Genomic DNA, 21,858 nt, shown 5'->3' with positions numbered 1-21,858 from the left:
TGACGAAGAAATATCTTTGCGTAAGGTAAGATTTTAAGATGGAGAACATATTATGGGGCAGATTTGACTTTAGTTTGTAACAGAGTCCCTGGTGCCACACCTTGTCAAATGCTTGGCTAATATCGAGAAAGGCTGCTGTACAGAACTTCTTTTCTTCTAGGGCAATGGAGGCTTCTTTCACTACTCTATGTACCTGTTCACTAGTACCGTGCTTGCTTCTGAAACCAAACGGATGGCTTGGTATTAATTTCTGTTCTTCTAAGATTGGTATGAGGCATTTCAGCAAGAGTTTTTCTAAGACTTTTGAAAGGACTGGTAGAAGACTTATAGGTCTATACAATGCAATCTCTCTGGGATTTTTTGCCGGTTTAGGAACCATGATGATTTGCACTATTTTCCATTGAATGGGGAAGTGCTCCACTCTCAACACTGAATTAAAAATCATCGTGATTACGTGAAAACACTTTTCAGAGACTTCCTGTAGGACCTTCCCTGTAGTTATGTCATACCCAGGCGCTTTATTTGCGTTGATTTCTTTTTGTATGACTTGTCTGACTTCTTTAATTTTGAATTTTTTTTATGGGTGGGGCCATCTGATGTGGTGCTGCAAGGACCCTATTGATTGCCTGCTGGTCTTTTAGGGTACTTTCGATGTCATTGGGGAGAAATACATTTTGCAAATGCTTGGCAAATGCCATGGCCTTTTGTTCATCGCTTCTTNGTTGCCTTCCATAGCGAATAATCTGTTGCCGTGGTGGCAGTTAAACCAGCCAGATACGTCTGTACGGAATCATCTTTTAGTTTCTGTAGCAAGCTTTTAAGGTCTTTTGTAAGTTTATTAAGCTTTTGTTTGTCCGGCTGTGCTCGTGTTAACTGCCACCTTTTTCTTGCTTTTCTTTTTTCAGCTATCTTTTGTTTTACAATAACTGGACATTCCTCCTTGTAATGGGTGTGCTGTTGGATAGGTGTAGCATGCCATGCTGCAGTTTGAATGGCTTTAGTTAGGTTTTCAACTGCTGTTTCAATATCCATTGCAGTTTTTAGTGGAATATCTATAGCAATTATTTCGTCCAATTTTTCTCTGAAATAATTCCAGTTTGTACGCTTGTTATACAGTGACGGCCCTTTTTCTTTTTCAATTATGTGTGAATAGAGGGTTACTAGAAGTGGGGTGTGATCTGAGGAAAGGTCTAAGGATGATTCTATCGAGAATCGTTTCATCTGGATTCCTTTGATTACACAGAAATCGAGCAGATCTGGTATTTTCTTGGTGTCAGTGGGCCAGTATGTCGGTTGCCCCGTGGATAAATAACTTAGGTTATTGTTTCCCAGAGCGGTCAGCAGCTCTCTCCCTTTAGTATTAGTGATTCGTGATCCCCACGCTGTATGCTTGGCGTTAAAATCACCAGCTACTATAAACCTATTGCCCAGTGTTCTGAAGAATTTTTCATAGTCCTTACGGTTGTTATTATGTTTTGGTGGGCAATAGATTGCAGAGAAGGTTAGATCACCGGCATAGTTTTGAACGGTTACACTGGTAGCTTGAATATTTTCTTGTTTGTACTCCATTCTTTCGTAGTGCTGAATGTTTCTTCTGATAATTACTGCAGTGCCTGCGTCTGCAGTGCCATCTGGGTGTTGTGTATGATATATATTGTAGTTTGGTAATTTGAGATGAGTCCTGTCAGTGAAGTGTGCTTCAGAAATCAGCATGATGTCAATGCAGTTGTTTTGTAAGAATATTTTGAGTTCCTGTGCGTGTTGTGACAGCCCATTGGCATTCCACACTCCGATTTGGAGAATTTGTACCGCCATTAAGCAATTTTAGTTATGAGCGTTGTGAGAAGGTTTAACATTGTGCCCAACTGTTCCATTAGCTTTTTCATCATTTGAGTTAGTTCTGCCAGTTCAGTGGCTGGTTGTGTCATTACTGAGGCATTGTATTGATTGACTTCAGGGATCGTTTGTGTGGGTTGTATATGTTGTTTAAGAACTTGGGCAAATGTTGCTCCCTGTAGTGTAGTTTTTGTTGGTGATTTTATTCGTTCTCGCATCGCTGGGTATATCTTTTGCTGCAGCTGTTTGTGTATCATGCATCCCCTATAGTTTGCAGGGTGATGCTCGTTACAGTTTACGCAGCGGACCTCTTCGTCTCTTGTTTTCCTGGGACAATCACTGGTCAAATGATTTTCTGCGCATTTAACGCATCGAGGGTTGTTATAGCAATAATTCTTTGTGTGGCCATATCTTTGGCATCTCGTGCACTGAGGTATCTCTCGTTTAGCATATGGTGCTTCAAATTGGACACAAGTATTCATGAGTAACTTTATTTTATATATTTCCTTATTATTAGCCTTCGGCTTTAGGTCCACATAGAATATTGTTAAAGGATTTTTAGTCTTTCTTTGTTTTACGTTCCAGATGTCGGTAACTTCATGGCCTTTTGATTCAATACTAGTTTTAATCTCATTTAAGTCTGTTGTCGGATGGACATTTTTTAAGACTACTCTAAAGCTTCTATCTTGTTTTGGTTTATATGAGTAAAATTCAGTTTTTTTGTCAATTAGGGATTTTAGGATCGTACTGTAAACTGTACTTTCTAAGGGCTGTACTTTGACTTGATCAGAGCTCAGAGTTTTGATGTTATATTTTTGATTTGCTATCTCATCAAGTAATTCGATTAGAGGTTTGATGTTTTTGACACCTGCGATGAATATAGGAGGGGGTTTAGGTTCCCTGGTTTTTGAACTGTCTTCTTGTACTGAGTCCATTTCTTCTTCTGAGAGGGCACGGTACCTGTTACTAGTTGACACTGCCTCTCCGAGCCAGTAGTCGTTCACTTCATGATCTCTCGCTCTCTTCCTGGCGCGTGGAACAGTTTGCCAGTCGTTTCCTTGTTTGGGTAGAGCTGGAAAATTGTGATTATAATACTGCATTTGGCTGGTCATTTGAACGTTCTGTTGAGGTTGACTACAATACATGATGGGATTCTGAGAGACACCTTGTTGAGTTGCAGGGGGCTGCGTGTATGATGAACTCAGAGTTTTGATGTTTTTAATACCTGCGATGAATATAGGAGGGGGTTTAGGTTCCCTGGTTTTTGAACTGTCTTCTTGTACTGAGTCCATTTCTTCTTCTGAGAGGGCACGGTACCTGTTACTAGTTGACACTGCCTCTCCGAGCCAGTAGTCGTTCACTTCATGATCTCTCGCTCTCTTCCTGGCGCGTGGAACAGTTTGCCAGTCGTTTCCTTGTTTGGGTAGAGCTGGAAAATTGTGATTATAATACTGCATTTGGCTGGTCATTTGCACGTTCTGTTGAGGTTGACTACAATACATGATGGGATTCTGAGAGACTCCTTGTTGAGTTGCAGGCGGCTGCGTGTATGATGTGAGTATCGGCATGTTTATATATGAAGATGGTATATTTTGATCTGTGTAATCATTAATGTTTGATGGTGGTGAATGTATATAGTTGTGGGCATAGGCCATGCACTTATATAGTACTATGCACTAGAGGATTGTTCCACTTTTATCATGGATTATCGAGAATATAAACAAGATTGAACACCCCGATATATAGTTCACGTAATGATTCACTCACTATGCCCACTTAGACTTTAAGTCTACGTAACTACAAACACTGCTCTTCGGAGCAACGACATATACACATCCGCACCGCATAGGACTTCTCGTCCAACTATTAAAATAACTAAAATATATATTCGTCATATATAATGATAAATTTTAAATATTAAAACTATTCAGGATTTGTCATCCTTATGTCGTATCTCAATACGCAAGTCACACCTATCTTCTTCTATCGGAGTATTCTTCCTATTTTCATGTGTGTATTGTGCTTTGTGTTGTGTCTTGCTCCTGTGACTGTGTTTTGAAACTGATCGATCAAGGTTTCGTCAACATTTTGTATTGACAGTTACATAAGTATTAACCGTACAGGCCAATATTATTCTCATTGTCGAAATATTAACACTTATTGATCGCTTTCAGGCCCCTACATGGAAGAAAAATTCGAAGTTGTGGCCACGGATCACCACAGCGTACCTACGCTACCTACCTGCGATTGAGGCCGACCATCAGTGATCCATGGCCTCCATGTCGTCGATGGCTGCGCTCAGAAGAAACATGACGTCATGCGGCGGCCGCCAATAGCATTGAGTTACATATCTGCATGTAGTTTATACGTGGCAGAAGCAGGACGAAGATCTTTCTCCTTTGTACGTCGCTATGGTAAGTTGTGTCTGTGGACGTATCCGTTTCAATCATGTATTTCATTAAATATGTTATGATAGTTATTTCGAATTTATAGTAACGATTTATTGTGCCGCAGTAAATAGTAGAGCTATATTTCATAATTCGTAATTTTACTAGTGGTACGGTTTCCGCAAGTGGCGAAGTTAGCAAATTTTTCCTCCCCTGAAGCTGTTCCGGAGTGTTCTGTAGGTGCATTATGTTGATAGTGATGTCTAGGATTCGCTGAAGTTTAATATTTAATGCTTAGTGTTTCGAAAAAAACTTCGTAATAGGTTGCATTGCAGTAGGTCTTAAGTTGGAAACGGGCAGTTCATAAGGGTTTATAATTGAGTTCGTTGAGCACAGCCTGTTAAGCGATTACAAAATTCGTTAAGAGTATGATAAATTTAAACGATTACCAAATTCGTTTATAGATTTCGGACATGAGAAGCAAAGGGAGGGGGTACTGAGTTACACGTGGCGTGGTAAGGGGCCAAGTATGGCGGTTAGAGCATGGGTAGATTACGTGTAACACGTTTTCAGCTGCAGGTTAATGTAATATCCTGTTAATATTTAATGCCTCATATTTCGAAAATAGGTTTTATTGCAGTGGGTCTTAGGTTGGAAACGGGCAGTTGTCCATAAGGGTTTATATTAGAGTTCGTTGAACACAGCCTGTTAAACGATTACAAATAGAGTATGATAAATTTAAACGATTACCAAATTCGTTTATAGATTTAGGACATGAGAAGCAAAAGGAGGTTGTACTGAGTGACACGTGGCGTAGTAAAGGGCCAAGTATGGCGGTTAGAGCATGGCTAGATTATGTGTAACGCGTTTTCAGCTGTAGGTTAATGTAATATCCTGGAGCACATGGCCTAGAATGAGAGGTTTCGGTAGTAGGGATATTGCAGAGAGGTAGTTTGTGACAGCCTTTTCAACCATAGGTTACTGTAATAGGCAAGAAAGATAACGGTCACTTATGGCAGAAGAGCAGCTTGTTACCGTTCTTTTTTTGCCCTAGGTTCATATTTAGGAGCATGTGGCACAAAGTAATATGGTTGAGAATTGGGCATGACGGCATTTTGAGAAATAGCATTTCCTGTTTTGTAAGGACGCTTAGTGTTACGAAGTCATTCTAATTTCTAGTCTCACCGAAAATTCAGCGCCCCCCGTCATGGATCCATGGGATTCTATCCCAAGAAACGGGCCCAAAGACATCGTGGTAAAGTGAAGGCTTTCCCGAAAGATGATCCATCAAAGCCTGTCCATTTGACTGCATTTATTGGTTATAAAGCAGGAATGACCCATGTGGTTCGTGAAGCAGATAGACCTGGATCAAGTAAGTGGGATAAGTATTTCGAAAGTAATGGTGGTCAAGTTTTTGTTTGGTTCAGTTGGCCTTAGCCTGGTGCACTGTGGGTTCTTCATTTTGTATAATTTAGTCCTTGTTAGGAAGTAAAGTAATTTTGCCCCGTGAGTGGAGTGGAAAATAGGCACGTCAGTGATTTGTATAGTCCTTTGGGCTGTGGCCATTTTGTTGCACATAATGCAAATGGTGACAATATTACTGTCTTCTTCGATGTGACTCTTCAGTGTGGTAGATAGATTGCATCTACAATGTAGAAAGTGGAGGCTGCAGGCCTCTCGAAAATGTTGGTGCCCACAGTGTCACATTGCAAGACAGTTACCATTTCTTCACTCCATAGTAATATTACTAAAGTAAAAAAATAAATCTTAATAGGGAATGATGAATGGGAATATTTGTCATGGACATGTTAACTTTCCCTGTATTGATTTAATATCTGCCATATTTGTCTCCATGTTCATATTTGGCTTCACAGGCTCAGTGCAATAGTTGCAGTCAGCTATATTTTGGGGCCAAAAATTGTAATGAATTTGACTTAGGTTCTGTACTATCTGGTCCATCCTATAACTTAAATGCTTAGGTGGGAATTCAGTGTAGATCTGGTTTTTAACAGTATAGGTGCATATGCATATATAGGGTTGATAATGTGGTGTTGGTCCTGTATTTTGGTGACTTAAAAAGAGAGCCATATTGCCAGCATTTCATATTCTTACTGTCTCCATCTAAAAGGATCTTGAGCCGTAATGTGTCAGAATTTTGCGAAGTATTTGTCCTGAAACATGGCTAGTGGCACTGCTCGCTAATGCATGTGTCATTTTCCTCGCTGCCTGTAGACAAATTCCGGCCATAGCCTTTATTGAAATTTTTTCCCAGTTATCCTTTTTACACTTTTGTTTAAAAATGTATTCATTAATTTTCTCTGAGTTTCATAATTTGTATATATTAAGTCTTCAAGTGCATACAATCCCATCTACCACTTCTACACTACATGTTTCGGCAGTATGCTGCCATCTTCAGGTGTATCGCTCCGTTGACTATTTCACTGCTTGCCTTTATATGTCGTTTACAAATAATATTAAATTTGTATATGTCCTTATATATATATATATATACACAGTAAAACTTGGTTATAGCAACTTCAGTTTCTGCGACACCTTGTCTATTGCGTCAAATATTCAATGGTACGAACTAATTCCTCATAAAGCAACTGTTTTTATGCCTTGCTTAGTACGACATGCACAAATGCATCAACCTCGTATGTAACGTCATTTTCATTCCTGAATTTCTCTGATATGGACATTGAACGTAATTTAGAAAGTGTGTATTGGGCAAGTAACAGGAAACAGATGAAGATAACTGATTACTGTACTCGTATCTAGGTACAGTAAGGCACAACAATTGATGTAATCTACTGTAATTTGGTGAGTANCATTTCGGTTACGACGACGTTCGTTTATAACGACACTATTTTTAGGTCCCTTTGATGACGTTATAACCAAGTTCTACTGTATATATATTTAATATTTGTAAATTACATATAAAGGCAAGCAGTGAAATAGTTGACTGATCGATACACCTGAAGATGGCAGCATACTGCCAAAACATGTAGTGTAGAAGTGGTAAATGGGATTGTATGCACTTGAAGACTGTTAATACATACACATTATGAATGTGAATCAGTGCAACAGGGTGCTAAAATAGGACATAGTTTCTCCGAGTTGTTTATGGACTGGTCAGCTCTATTGTAGGCATAACCATCAATCATGTCGTGTTTTTAAATGTTACTTAACCCTTTCCAGTTGTTGCGTTTAGAGAAATCTCCATAGCTGAGCTGTCGGGTTTTTAGATGCCTGCCGAGCCATTAAGTGAACTATTTTGCATGAAAAGTTTGTGCAAGAAGGGCATATAAAGTTGTAGTGTACTTGACATTTTTGATGGTCAAATTCTTGGGCAGCACTGCTATAATATGTCAGTGAAATGGGGGTAGTATTCAATACCAGGCGCACTGAGTATATCAAGGAAAGAACTATTCTTGAAATGAACGGTTTTTCAGAGCATGGTAAGTTAACACAATGCCTGTCAGTTTTCAATAATTTGGAATTACACTGTGAACATGAGTGTCACTTCCAGTCAATGCAAATCTGTTTCCCCACTTTGGCGCTTGAACCCAACTGTTGATTCATCTATTACAGTGTTATTACCTAGCATAGAATTTTTTGGAAATTGCTTTATTCTGTTGCATCATTACCTAGCATAGAATTTTTTGGAAATTGCTTTATTCAGTTGCATCATTTCCCAACCAGCACCATTGCCCATTGTCATGTGCATCAACATGCAACAACACTTATTTCGCTCTGACATTTTGTTGCTTGATTCTTCACTCACAGTTTGTCCTTCAATTTCCAAATTAATCTCATGATAGTCAATATTGAGTTTTTCATTACTAGATCCTTCATCTGCACCACACAAGGTATTATATCTAGTTTCTTCAATCTAGAGGGCCTCTTGATGTAAAAGCATGCTAGTAACATGTGACATGGCATAATGTATAAATGGCATTCATTCCTCAAGAAGTTCAAATTATGACTTCCAGATGGAAGAAGGAGGCAGACAAAAGATTCAAGCATATGTTGGGATAGTCTACAGGGCCAACTATTGACATATGCTCAAAATATGACTGCAGAAATATAAAACAAACTTAGTTGATAATATATCAACCTTTGACTGGAAAGGGTTAACTGATTCCTTACATAATGTCCTATCCCATCTTGGAATTACACCGATATATGTAAAGGAGCCTAACCTCTTGTGATGAACTGTTAATCCTTTGTACCATTATTACAAATTTAGCATTTTGTGGTTATTGATGCAGGAAGATTACAGAATGTTCGGTTGTAGGGAGTTCTGTATGGAAATTTAAAAACTGTTTGAGCTGTTGGTTTAGTATGAATTGAGGTTGTCTCTTACCCCATTGAAGTTACATTTATATGGGAAATTCATATCTTGTTTGGTGTATATTAATAAGCAATATGCTTTTCTTACTCATGAAAAGACTATCCAAGCAGTTTTAATCGTTTCTTGCATCCTGTTGTGTGTTTAATCAATAGTAGAGTGAACTTACGGTCTACACGACATGTGTTTTGTTATCACATTATCACTATGTGTTTCGACATTAAGAGGTCATCTTCAGGTGTATGAACATGACTATTATTACACGCAGTCACATTCACTTTTCACTCATTCGACCTTGTATGTTTTCAGACTTACTAATATATCGAGTTCTATTTATAAAACACAGGTTAAAATTATAATTCTAAGTAAAAGTGCGTGAATCGAGGTTCAATTCATGTCACTGGTTACACTTTCACTTGTTTTTTGGTCTCATTTTACTTTCACAACTGTATCTAGTTCTTTTAAAAGCTAGTTTAATTATTATTATTGTTAAAAGTTCGTGAATTGAGGTTCAAGTTATGTTATTGGTCACACTTTCACTTGTTTGTGAGGTCTTACTGTTCTTCCGCGTTCTTTGATGTTGCTGGATCTGTTACGATCGTTGTCGTGATGGGTACTGACGTGTCTTGCTTGTTCAGTTGGTTCCTGTGTGGTATTAGTGGGGGGTGGGCTGTGGGGTAGGGGTGGTGTTCTGTGAAGATGTGTAGGTGGTTCTGGGATATATTATAGTTCTTGCTGATTTTGTTTTTATTAAGATATCATAAATTGGGTTATAGCTATCAGTTAAGCTTCATTCATTTGTAGATTTTTCTTAGTTAATTCATATATGTGGAAGCTTTCTAGTGTGTTCAACATCTTTCCTTTTCTAGGTATAGTAAATTAGAATAATAGTTTTAACCTGTGTTTTATAAATAGAACTTGATATATTAGTGAGCGTAAGTCTGAAAAAGATACAAGGTCGAATGAGTGAAAAGTGAATGTGACCGCGTGTAATAAAGCCGTGTTCATACACCTGAAGATGACCTCTTAAGGTCGAAACATGTAGTGATAATGTGATAATAAAAACGTGTTGTGTAGACGGTAAGTAAATTCACTCTACTATTGACCATCAAGTAGTTAAGCGTTTAATACGGGTGAAGTTGAGATGCCGCAGGGATGTATGGCTGTTGATAATGGCTGACCATGTCTTGCAGATTGTACATCACAGTGGGTTAAATGGAATTAAAAATCTTGATCAGTGTTAGATTGAACTGCTTTTGTTCATTGGACATCAATTCATAGTTAGAAGTCATCAGAGCTGATACATGGGCTTTATGTTCCTGGTTTGCCAGTGAGCTGAAAGTCCATAGCAACCCTGGAGCTGCCTTTTATGCAGTATAGTCCTAGTTGCAGTATCGGAGAGCAACTCTGCCCCCTATGTCAGTAGGGATGAGTGGAGGAACGGCATATTCCATGAACTTTCTGTAGTCCATTGGGCAGTGACCAGGGAGAAAAACCATGCCTGTTACACTATTCATATAGCACAACAAAAGTTTGTATTTATTTGGGCTGAATTACATGACATAATGAGTGCTATTAGGAAAGTAACCTCTATGAGCTGTTAATAAAACATGCAGTGAGAAAAAACAAAATATATATGTATATATACACATCTACTTTTCAGCGTAGTCGGTGCTGGAATTGAAGCATGTATCATATTGGGAATACATTTCTTTTTTTTGCAAGCGTCAAAGACGTGTGCTTCCTTCAAGCTCAGCCATGTTTCTACACCTTCCATCAACTCATTATTGTTGAAGTGCTGTCAACCAGTTCTTCAAGCAGGGAAGGAGCTGGTAGTTGGCTCAGAACGAGATCAAGGCTAAGGAGTGGTCAAACAACGCCCAGTTGAAATGCTCCAGTAGTGCACCAGTATGAGCAGCTGTATGTTTGCTCATTGTCATGGAGGATCACTATGATGGATGTCGGCATTCAATGCCTTTTGCTCTGAATAGCTGTACAGTTTTTTTAGTGTTTTGCATGCAGTTCACTTCTGGTGTAACTGGCCCCTTGTTGCTTTAATTCCACCATCAGCACTCATTTCCTGTTCCAGAAAACAGTTGCCATCAGTTTTCTGGCAAGCGGATGTTTGTGTAAACTTCTTTGGCTTGTTTGGCGAATGTGCATCCACTACTTTGGCTGCTCTTCAGTTTCAGCATCCACAAGTAACGGGTTTCATCACGTTACTCATTCCATGTGACTGAGAAATTCATTGCCATGTTTGTGGTATCGCTGTAAAGAAAGCCAAAGCTGAAGCTATTCCCTGCGTTTTGTGCACACATGAGCATTTTTGGAACCCATCTTGTACAAAACTTCTGGAAGCCTAATCTACCTGTAAAATCTGTAGAGATCTGTGCGTGAAATTTGTGATAGCCTAGCCTATCTGATAATCTCTGTAAAGATCTGTGCATGAAATTTGTGGGAATTCGCATGAAAGTTCAGAAATTCTGAATCATGGTCTTTCACAAATTTTTGGGTTAACACTTTGAATAAGGTCACTCACTACAGATGGCCGACCACTTTGCTCTTCATGTACATTTGTTTGCCCATCTTTGAACATTCTACACACTTCCTTAGAGGCTCATTACATTTGGCCCTAAACTGCTGCATATAATTCAGCACCCGTGTTTTTAGTGTGAAGAAAGAAGTAACAGTGCAAATTTAGCAGCTGGTGTTATCAGTCACAGGACACAACTCACTGTAGAGACAAGAACAAACATTAGGTGGCCAGTTATGTGGTGGTTTACAAGACAATGAGTCCTGTGACCCTACCTCATGTACAGGCTCTCCTGCTACATTAGTTGCCTAAAATAGTAAGGTTACTTTCTGAATGGCCTTTGTGTAGCCTTTTCTAGNAGACAAGAACAAACATTAGGTGGCCAGTTATGTGGTGGTTTACAAGGCAATGAGTCCTGTGACCCTACCTCATGTACAGGCTCTCCTGCTGCTACATTAGTTGCCTAAAATAGTGAGGTTACTTTCTGAATGGCCTTGTCAGTTTTATTGGTGAAGAAATGTATGAAGATATTTCAAATGCTGATTTGAATAAACTATTTTTGTGCTAAAATGTTGACTTTTAGATGTACACATGTGTTGTGGTGGTGCAGAACATGGAGGATAGACTACTGCACATATGATACATAGCTTTGCTGTTCCATGAAATTCCCATTTTAATTTTATGAACTGGTAGGAACTGTTGTACAGTGTGAAATGAAGCTTGAAGAGGGACTGTAGGTCATGCAGCAGAATNAAATAGTGTAAGCGAGGTCATGTCTTGCAGAGGAATAGGTAAGTAGGTTCTTTGCTAAGTGGGTGCTGGAAACTGTGGGATCACCAATTTTGCAAATTTCAGAAGAGAAACATGTTCTGCATTGCCTGTAGTATATCTTCAGGATGTTGCTGTGTGTAGCAGCCTGCAAGAAATTGTGAATTGTTTTCCTCTTTAAGGCACTACAGTGTCTTGATGTGTATATGTGACCTTTGGTCGTGGGAATAGTGTACGTTTTCTTTACAGTTCAGTGGACTTTTATGGTGTCAGGAGCTCGCTAATTGGTGTGAGAGCAACTGGAGAATGAGAAATGGCATTGTGATCTGTCTGGACTATTGACACATCGGCCCTCTTTTGAAGTTCAGAAATGTTCACTGATGCGTTGAGCTTGGATAAGCGACGTTGCAGAGAACACAACACACAACAAAGAATCTAGTAAAGACAGGTTTCAGAATTGTGGCAGAAACTTTGAAGCTGTAGTGCCAGATATGCTGATCTTTCATTTTGGGATAGTGTAATTCTGATTGAATTTTCATTTTCTGCCTAAGATGCCAACTTGTAGATTTGTGTTACAGAGGTAAACAAGAAGGAGATTGTGGAGGCTGTGACAATTTTGGAGACCCCACCAATGGTGGTAGTTGGAGTTGTTGGTTACATTGAGACCCCTCATGGGATGCGTGCTTTGAAAACTGTGTGGGCTGAGCATTTGTCTGAGGATTGTAGACGCAGATTCTATAAGAACTGGTAAAGTGTTTTGTATTGTATTTCATTATTTAACGTGGTATAGGAAGCCAGCATGTTGAATTAAGTGTGAATTGTACCCGTTCATGTTTGATATGGAATGTATTTCTTTGAAGTGGCAGAACTTATCAGTTGGAAATTATATTAATTGAATATTTGACAAGGTATGCACCATCTGTTCCTAAGAGGGTTTCAAAGGTAAAGCTATCCCTGTAGTAGGCTGTGAAGGCCCACAGGGTTGTGGGGTGTTGAGGCTCCCACATTTTCTGAACTGTTTGCAGATGGCAGTGAGGTTGTCAGTCTTACGCACTGGCTGCGCTTTGCCCCCCAGGAATATTCCCGGTGCACTCATTCCTGTTAAGAGGTTGTGTCTACCCCAGGGCCATAGTCTGGCTGTAAGGGGTGGGTCAATTGAAAAATTCAATGACCTTCAGGATTTGAACCTATGACCTTTAATCATCTAGCATTGTGCCTCAACCAACTACACTATGTGCCCAAGAGGGTTGTGCAGAGTAAAACACATGGCTGGCCATGCCCAAGTCATTGCTGAAATGTCATTACTGACCAGCACTCCTTTAACATGGTCATCTGACTTCTGTAGGCCACAAAATTATTTCTTTTATATAAGTTTTATGTGTGTTATCTTGTTGACAGTAACCAAAGAAGGATGGTTGCTAGTATTAAATGTCACCCATTTCACCAGACAAGAATGAAAGTGTGCATATACTGAATAGGGTAATTCATGGAAAATGTGTTGAATGGTTCACTCAGCATTTTACAGACTGATCTTGCACCATGCTGGTTTTCAACTTTTCATTGATGGAAATTATCCACTACCAATGATGATTTAGATATGTTTATGGTTAAATTTCTGATCAATGTTGAAGAAACTATCTAGGGCGGTCTGAGGTAATGGTTTCAGCAGGCGTAAGAGTGATAGGAACATTTTATTGAGTACTGATTGCATGTATATCAGCTCTCCACTCTTCAGATGAGAGCCATTGGTCCATGCCAGAAACCATCATATTTGTGGCTGGATTTGAGGTGTTTCGTCTCCGCTCACAGAAGAGACGACCCTCTTTAACGCCCAAACCTAACTCCCAGTTCCCGTCCGCCTCCATGTTGTTTTGACTTACAGGTACAAATCCAAGAAGAAGGCTTTCACAAAGACGTCAAAGAAATGGCAGGATGAACTTGGTCAGAAATCAATCGAGAAAGACTTCAGGAAGCTGGTTCGATACTGCAAGGTCATCAGAGTTATCGCACACACACAGGTGAAGAATTTTTGTAATCATTTCATCCCTCTGAGCGACTGGTTAACTAAAGTGCATGTTTTCAGTATTGCAGTTCATGTAAGTTGGCATAATTGTGGAGTAAATAAATGAAACTTTATTTGACATAAGTGATTATGTAGGTTAGAGTAGTTACAATTAGTTGACCTATTAACCTAATTGTGAATGAACTCATTGTTGGGTAAAGGTAACGGAAGAACGTAAAGCTGCCAACAAGACAGTACCTGTTGTGCTATGTACAATTTCCAAAATGTTTAGGAGATATGTGGTGTGGCAGTTTGTACAAAGTATGGACATTTCTTTGAGATAATAGTTGACATTGTGTTGGGTGAAATTAAAAATCTTTAGCAGAGTTCCGTTGAACTGCCGTTGCTTATTGTTTCAACCATTCTGAAGTTACCAAAACCGATACGTGGGCTTTGTGTTCCTGGTTTGCCAGTGAGCTGAAAGTCCATAGCAACCCTGGAGCTGCCTTTTATGCAGTATAGTCCTAGTTGCAGTATCGGAGAGCAACTCTGCCCCCTATGTCAGTAGGGATGAGTGGAGGAACGGCATATTCCATGAACTTTCTGTAGTCCATTGGGCAGTGACCAGGGAGAAAAACCATGCCTGTTACACTATTCATATAGCAAAACATATTTTAATCTTCATATGGATGAAATGGAGTGGCCTGATGTAAAGCAAAACCAAAAATGTTCGAACATGTATAGCTTTTTTGTTGTTTTAAGTTATTTTCTAAAATTGGCAATATTTGAAATGACATCGAATAACCTGAATGGTGTTTCGTGTTAAAAAGATTAAGCAATTGTATAAAGGTAAATTGTCAGTACAAGAGATGTGCCAGCCAGTATTACAGAAATAAAATAGTGATTTACTTTTTAGTGAAAAATCTGTTTATGCCATTTGCCAGTGTGTAGTGGCTTATTTTTTTATCTGGTGGAACAGTCCCGTCCAGTTAGAGATTTCATCACCAAGGAACAGATGAATGTGCATGCTGTAGTTGAGAATCTTAATGTGGATATGCTTTTTTTTTAGATGAAATTGTTGAAGAAACGTCAGAAAAAGGCACATATTATGGAGATTCAACTGAACGGAGGCACCATTGAACAGAAAGTTCAGTGGGCTCGTGAGCATCTTGAGAAGCCAGTTCCTGTGTCCCAAGTGTTTGGACCTGATGAGATGATTGATGTTATTGGAGTGACAAAAGGAAAAGGCTACAAAGGTACGTGTAACTCTCATCTTCTGTGGGAATGAGGGTGCCATTGTGGCATTAGCTGTTTTAGAAAGTCACTAGGTTCTGTTTGCAGCGTACTTTGTCGTATTCTTATGCTGACTGAAAATTGAATGTATAGTTAGTGCCTCGCAACTTTAGCCGTGTGGAAAGGTAAACGCTGTTGTGGAGCTCGCAAAGCTGTATGCCTGTGATGTTCATAGCTACTCCCCGAGCAGAAAACATTAGCTGTTACTTCCCTGGCCTCACTGAATTGTTCTGTGCGATTGTCTGTGCGTCATAGTGACACAGACACCACGTAATACAACCGCTACGACTGGTACCAGCTAACAAGCAAGAAGCTGATAAGAGTGCTCCTCCAGCCCTGCGAGAGATGGTATGACTCCTACCGTGGCTAGAGTTCCGAGGAACTAACAGTACTTGCTTCCATAAGTTTGACTACATAAGATGTTATGTACCTGACCATAGAGTAGATGGTCCTAATTATGCTTTACATTTCCAAAGATTGAATACTACTCACTAACATGGAACAGAATTGATATTTTTACAGGCATGCATATTGCATGGCATGTAGTGTGGATATGTGATGAAAGAACAGTGGTGCGGTTCTGATAAAGCTGTGTTGATAGCCATGTTGCCTTCCTACTGATATCCCCTACACAATGCCATCCGGTGCTGTAGTGAGGTTTTGAATATATTGTATGTGCATTACTTGAAGATAATTCTGTTGAAACAGTGGAATGTTAAAAGAGGGTGGAGCATATCACATTGAGGCATTGTCATCAAGGATGTGATGCAGTGTAGTCCAGTGGACATAAGCCAAGTTTTGAAGAAACCTACACACTTCTGCTCAGATGGGGCAGTAGGTTGCTTTGAAACATTGGCGTCACATAGCTACGCTTCATGACCTAAAAGAATGCTCTTAAATGTCCATTCTGTGATGACCTCAATAATGTGTTGCTGTTCAGATGTTTATGGTCATTTGTTAAGCAAAGACTTGGGTTCTCACAGCTGTGCATATGAATATTAAGGTCCTCGGATGTGACTGTACATGGTGTAGGTACCAATGTTTCAAAGGTTGTTTTTTTTTATCCCATGTTACATAGGCATTCCCGATGGTTGATAACTTCATAGTGTGACACTGGCTTGTCTATCCATCCTGTCTTGTAATTGTCCTATGCATGTATGCACAGTAGTGATATTCAGTAACTTTGTCAGAAAATTACATTGGACCCCCTGTTTAATGTTCCTCAATTCAAGGTGTATCATTTTTAATGTTCCAGTGATCTGTGTTAACAGTTCCTTCATTTGTGAATTTTAACTTGTGGTTTTAATGTTCCCAAAAGCTACCTTAAGCGGAAGTTCTCGCTGTTGTGAAGTGTTTGGAACTGTTACTGTGTACTGTTTTAAAGTGATACCTTATCTTCAAAAGAAAAGGAAACTAAATGTAATTAGTCTTTTGAGGTACTCGGGTCTTGAAACCAATTTCAGGTGTAACATCTCGTTGGCATACAAAGAAATTACCGCGCAAGACTCACAAGGGTCTGAGGAAGGTTGCTTGTATTGGAGCTTGGCACCCTAGTAGAGTATCCTTCACAGTTGCCAGGGCTGGTCAGAAGGGGTACCACCATCGTACAGAGATGAACAAGAAGATTTACCGTATTGGTCAAGGCATTCACACAAAGGATGGCAAGGTATATGCTTGTTGCTGCTCTTCATAGCATCCTGTGCATTTGTATGCACAGGTGAACTTGATACTGGTTGGTGGCAGTGGTTAGAATTGTAAAATTGAAGTCGAAGTATTAACCTTTAACGTACGGACTTTTAAATTGCCTGCAGCTCCCTACGGCCGGAATTTAAATGGCCCTAAGTCTTTAACATTGCAAACTTTCAGAAAAAAATGCATATTTTCCGTTCTATGCAACATCGGAATATGAACTAAAAAGAACCTGAAAGACAATAAAATTTTCTACATATATACAAAAGGGCAAGTTTTACAAATGAAAATCAACTGTGAGTATTTTGTCATGAAGTGCAAAATATAATCATTATTATATACGTTATGAAATTCCAAAGGACTTACATGTTGTTTTTCTTCAACCTTGAATCGTGGTGGCGATGTAAATATGACGACACTATATACAATAATATTTGGTTCGGACTGTACACGGGTTGGACTGCATCGCTTCACAGTTTCACTCTGACGCGCGTGTCCCACTCTCGAAGCAGTCCATCACACAGCGCGACATCACACTCTACAGCGGTAAAGCGTGCTCCCGCTTTTCTTGTTTATAGAACAAACGTCTTTGTTTCCCTTTAGCTGGTCAGTGTTTTGAATGTTTCACCTCCAGTCGACTCAGTTGGGCCCCAGATGAACTTGGCCTCCCTCGAAAAACACCACTGACCGTGATATTCGCCTCATGTGATTGAAGAATCAAATCACGCACCAAAATTTCGCGGAAATTTTTGTGCGTCATTTTTCCATCACATGACTTGTGTAACAGATATTCATTGAGAACAGACATGTCTAGTAGGTGGAAGAATACTCGCAAAATTGTGATGCAAAGTAATTGCAATAGCAGTCGAAAAGTGCCAGTCCGCCACTGATACCGAAAGTCACAGTGACGAAGATGTCTTTACGCACAAAGTAACACTGGCTCAGTGTATTTATACCACTTCCGAGATACACAATAAAAATGATATAAAAGAAATACAGGAGTCTGACACTGACTTCCTAACTTTTAACAAAATATAGTAAATCCGCCACTGACGTCCTAACTGAGAATTCAACACTGCAAACCAATCCCTGAATGAGCCACACTTCCTTGAAAGCTCTGTCAGCACTGCTATGAAAGTGCTTACGAATATTTCCTCCTCTAACTTCTCAAAACAAAGCTGACCTCTATTGGCTCACCAGGTCATAAACAGTCATATCTAAACGTAAATAGTTTCGAAACCAGTACCCTGATAAACGATTTCATTGTTCAGAGCTAACAAACATCTGACATGAACGTTCATGAGTTTGTTTGGGTTTCAAACCCAAGGTCAAACTGCCAGCACTCACAAAGGAAGCATGTGGCTTGTCCCTAAAAATTATAACATTCGGCCAGCTCGGGGTGCTACTTGATGCGAATAATTATAACATTCGGCCGTTAAAGGTTAAAGCCAATGTCTATTGTCTCAGACTTGGGAGTTGGGTGTCTATGGAAGCGTGGCAAGGTGCATGTATTGCAAGGTTTTTGATTCTCGGCCATGAATAGGGCTGCCATGTAGCCAGACAGAAGTTCGTCATTGTTTCAAGGGAATGTACTGCCTCACTTTTCATGACTGAAGAGTGAGCAGTGCAGGAAAGCAGTTGCTCTCCTTGTGTGAGGTATTCTTCGAGCTGAAAGATGGAGGTATCACATTTCTCTGAAACACTGGTAATCTTCTGGCAGACTGTGCAGTATCATATCCCAGTTGTGTGTGCTGTCCTTTGCAATCTTATAGCTGAGGTTAATATGTCTGGTACAGTGATTGCTGCCAGCTAGTCCAGGTTTGGCAAACGAAATTCCAAGAATTGGTGGAACGTCAGGTATCGCTTGTAAGAGTGATAAATTTTCTGGACATTGCTGTGTAACTTCATTCCAAGAATGTGCTTTCTTGTCCTTGAAAATTGGTTTCATCTGTGTAGTCTTCATGCCTAAAATAGTTCAGTGTGGCGATTGGCCTTTAAGATCTGTTAAATTGTGCAACAGTTCAAATGCAGAAGTTTTTGGCTTGTTACTAATGGAGGCCATGGTTAAATGTTCATGGATTGACCTGTTCCCCCTCAAGTGCACTATATTCCCCTCTGCACCGAGAAAGGGAAATAAATTGAAGTCGTTATAGTGTGTAATTGTTCATGTTGGCATTAATATTCTGAATCTGGTTTACTGATGAGGTTTAGGTTACCTTTCATGGTTGCAAATTGGGTCAGGCAGGTTTCAGTTTCTAGGTGTAAAGGAATGTAAGCCATGTCCTTTCCCTACGGTGTGAAGTGGAGTGAACTTTGGTCTCAGTGCTCTTGGAGCTTCACATATTCAAGATGTCTGCTTTATTTGTTTCAAACTTGGACTTTTTCCTAATACTGTGATTTAAGCGTATTTACATGCCTAATAGATTTATAAGCCATTCTGGTACCTGTGTTGAGCATTTACATCTTCAAAAGGTGTATTGGCTAACAAGTTAAATAACTTATGTTCAGTTTAATAAAAATGTTGGTTCATTAAATAACTTATGTTCAGTTTAATAAAAATGTTGGTTCATTAAATAACTTATGTTCAGTTTAATAAAAATGTTGGTTCATTAAATAACTTATGTTCAGTTTAATAAAAATGTTGGTTCATTAAATAACTTATGTTCAGTTTAATAAAAATGTTGGTTCATTAAATAACTTATGTTCAGTTTAATAAAAATGTTGGTTCATTAAATAACTTATGTTCAGTTTAATAAAAATGTTGGTTCATTAAATAACTTATGTTCAGTTTAATAAAAATGTTGGTTCATTAAATAACTTATGTTCAGTTTAATAAAAATGTTGGTTCATTAAATAACTTATGTTCAGTTTAATAAAAATGTTGGTTCATTAAATAACTTATGTTCAGTTTAATAAAAATGTTGGTTCATTAAATAACTTATGTTCAGTTTAATAAAAATGTTGGTTCATTAAATAACTTATGTTCAGTTTAATAAAAATGTTGGTTCATTAAATAACTTATGTTCAGTTTAATAAAAATGTTGGTTCATTAAATAACTTATGTTCAGTTTAATAAAAATGTTGGTTCATTAAATAACTTATGTTCAGTTTAATAAAAATGTTGGTTCATTAAATAACTTATGTTCAGTTTAATAAAAATGTTGGTTCATTAAATAACTTATGTTCAGTTTAATAAAAATGTTGGTTCATTAAATAACTTATGTTCAGTTTAATAAAAATGTTGGTTCATTAAATAACTTATGTTCAGTTTAATAAAAATGTTGGTTCATTAAATAACTTATGTTCAGTTTAATAAAAATGTTGGTTCATTAAATAACTTATGTTCAGTTTAATAAAAATGTTGGTTCATTAAATAACTTATGTTCAGTTTAATAAAAATGTTGGTTCATTAAATAACTTATGTTCAGTTTAATAAAAATGTTGGTTCATTAAATAACTTATGTTCAGTTTAATAAAAATGTTGGTTCATTAACAAAAGATCAGTCTTTGACACTAGAAATTCTTTTGTTTTTGTCCCTAAGCTGAATATGATACTGGGCATCGATTCAAAGGCCTAGCTGACTTGTCTTGGTAATTAAAACTTTTATTAGTTAGAAATGTTATATCCACATTCTGTTCGGCGTGTTACTCAGTTAACTTGAATATTATAGGAAATCTCATTTTTGCCATGAATTATTATTTAAGGTTCAAATGCATTAGATTGCCAATTAATGGGGGAGTGGATTATCCAGGAGTTGAGAAAATTGGTTTGCCCAATGTTAAATTATAACGTGTAAGACATTGTACAAAGAAAACACTGATAAATTACAGAAAGTAAAATGCAGTAAACAGGATATGTTTTGAACTACAGCAAGCAGAAAGGAGGAAATCTTTTGAGTGCTGTCATCCACTTTTCCGTGGCCTATGTGCAGTGAGTTCCTTTTCAGGTTGTGAGGAACAATGCCTCTACAGAATATGATCTCACAGAGAAGACAATCACACCAATGGGAGGCTTCCCTCATTATGGTGAGGTCAATAATGATTATGTGATGTTGAAGGGATGTGTTATGGGCCCCAAGAAGAGAGTTATCTGTATGCGCAAGGTAAAAAGAAATTTCAGTATTGTTTGTGTAATTACATATTCGTACATGAATGCTACTGGTGATGACTTCTCTAGAGCCAAAAGGATTCTGAAGATACATGTGTTGTTCAATGATAGAACTGAGGTAGCATATATTTCTACACGTCTAATGAAATGAAGTCTTGTCCTGGTTTTAATTTTGTTTTCCCCCTGCAGTCTCTACTTGTTCACACGAAGAGGAAGGCACTTGAAAATATCAAACTCAAATTCATTGATACATCTTCAAAGTTTGGTCACGGTCGTTTCCAGACCGCAGCTGATAAGGCAGCATTCATGGGTCAGCTTAAGAAAGATCGTGTCAAAGAAGAAACAAGTGCACAGTAACTTTTGTTGCATCTTGCTGTAATATGAGATGAAATAAAATTAATAGTGTGTTACATGCTGTAATGATTTTTATCTTTTAGTCCTGATCATTTGGATTTATGCACCAATGTCCTGTTTCCCTTTATTGTGCATTAAAGGCACAATCTCATATCAGCACAGCTGCATATGTTTGTACTTTGTTTAAATTAAGGCCTTTATAAGATTTACCGAGGAGAGTGACGTGCTTAAAGATATAGCTTTCAGAGTTTACTTTCTGTGCAGTCATAACTTTTAATGTAATGATTTATCAAAAATAGGTCATAAGTAAAGATTATAGCATGGGATGTACATTACATACACATTTTGGTTTCTGCTCTTCGCTAGTTAAGTGCTGAGGTCAAGAAAAACGTGGATCTCTATATTCACTCTTGCATATGCCTGCATGGTGTGCAGTGACAACTTTACTTTTTTTGTGAGTCATCATCATCATCAGTAATCTGTCAAGACGACAGGTCCACAGTCTCCTTCAAAACAATTCCTCCACCTAATGCGATC

The 21,858-nt window shown here is 38.5% G+C and overlaps 1 protein-coding gene and 1 non-coding gene across 2 annotated transcripts; both read left to right on the top strand.

Annotated features, from left to right (window-relative positions):
• The first annotated feature begins 4,148 nt into the window (after positions 1 to 4,148).
• Positions 4,149 to 21,387, top strand: LOC111866989 (60S ribosomal protein L3). Its single transcript, XM_023856402.1, has 8 exons — positions 4,149 to 4,250; positions 5,403 to 5,595; positions 12,454 to 12,622; positions 13,758 to 13,893; positions 14,947 to 15,133; positions 16,634 to 16,836; positions 20,807 to 20,962; positions 21,157 to 21,387. Exons 1-8 carry the CDS (start codon positions 4,248 to 4,250, stop codon positions 21,322 to 21,324), a joined length of 1,215 nt encoding a protein of 404 aa, XP_023712170.1. The 5' UTR covers positions 4,149 to 4,247; the 3' UTR covers positions 21,325 to 21,387.
• LOC111867060 lies at positions 13,459 to 13,531 on the top strand. Its single transcript, XR_002843283.1, has one exon. It is a non-coding gene; the product is annotated as a small nucleolar RNA U43 (small nucleolar RNA).
• Positions 21,388 to 21,858: the final 471 nt, after the last annotated feature.

This window comes from Cryptotermes secundus, unplaced genomic scaffold (assembly GCF_002891405.2).
Source record: "Cryptotermes secundus unplaced genomic scaffold, Csec_1.0 scaffold125, whole genome shotgun sequence".
Taxonomy (NCBI): Eukaryota; Metazoa; Arthropoda; class Insecta; order Blattodea; family Kalotermitidae; genus Cryptotermes; species Cryptotermes secundus.
Note: the sequence above shows the minus strand (reverse complement) of the source record. Positions and strands in the feature narration are given on the sequence as shown.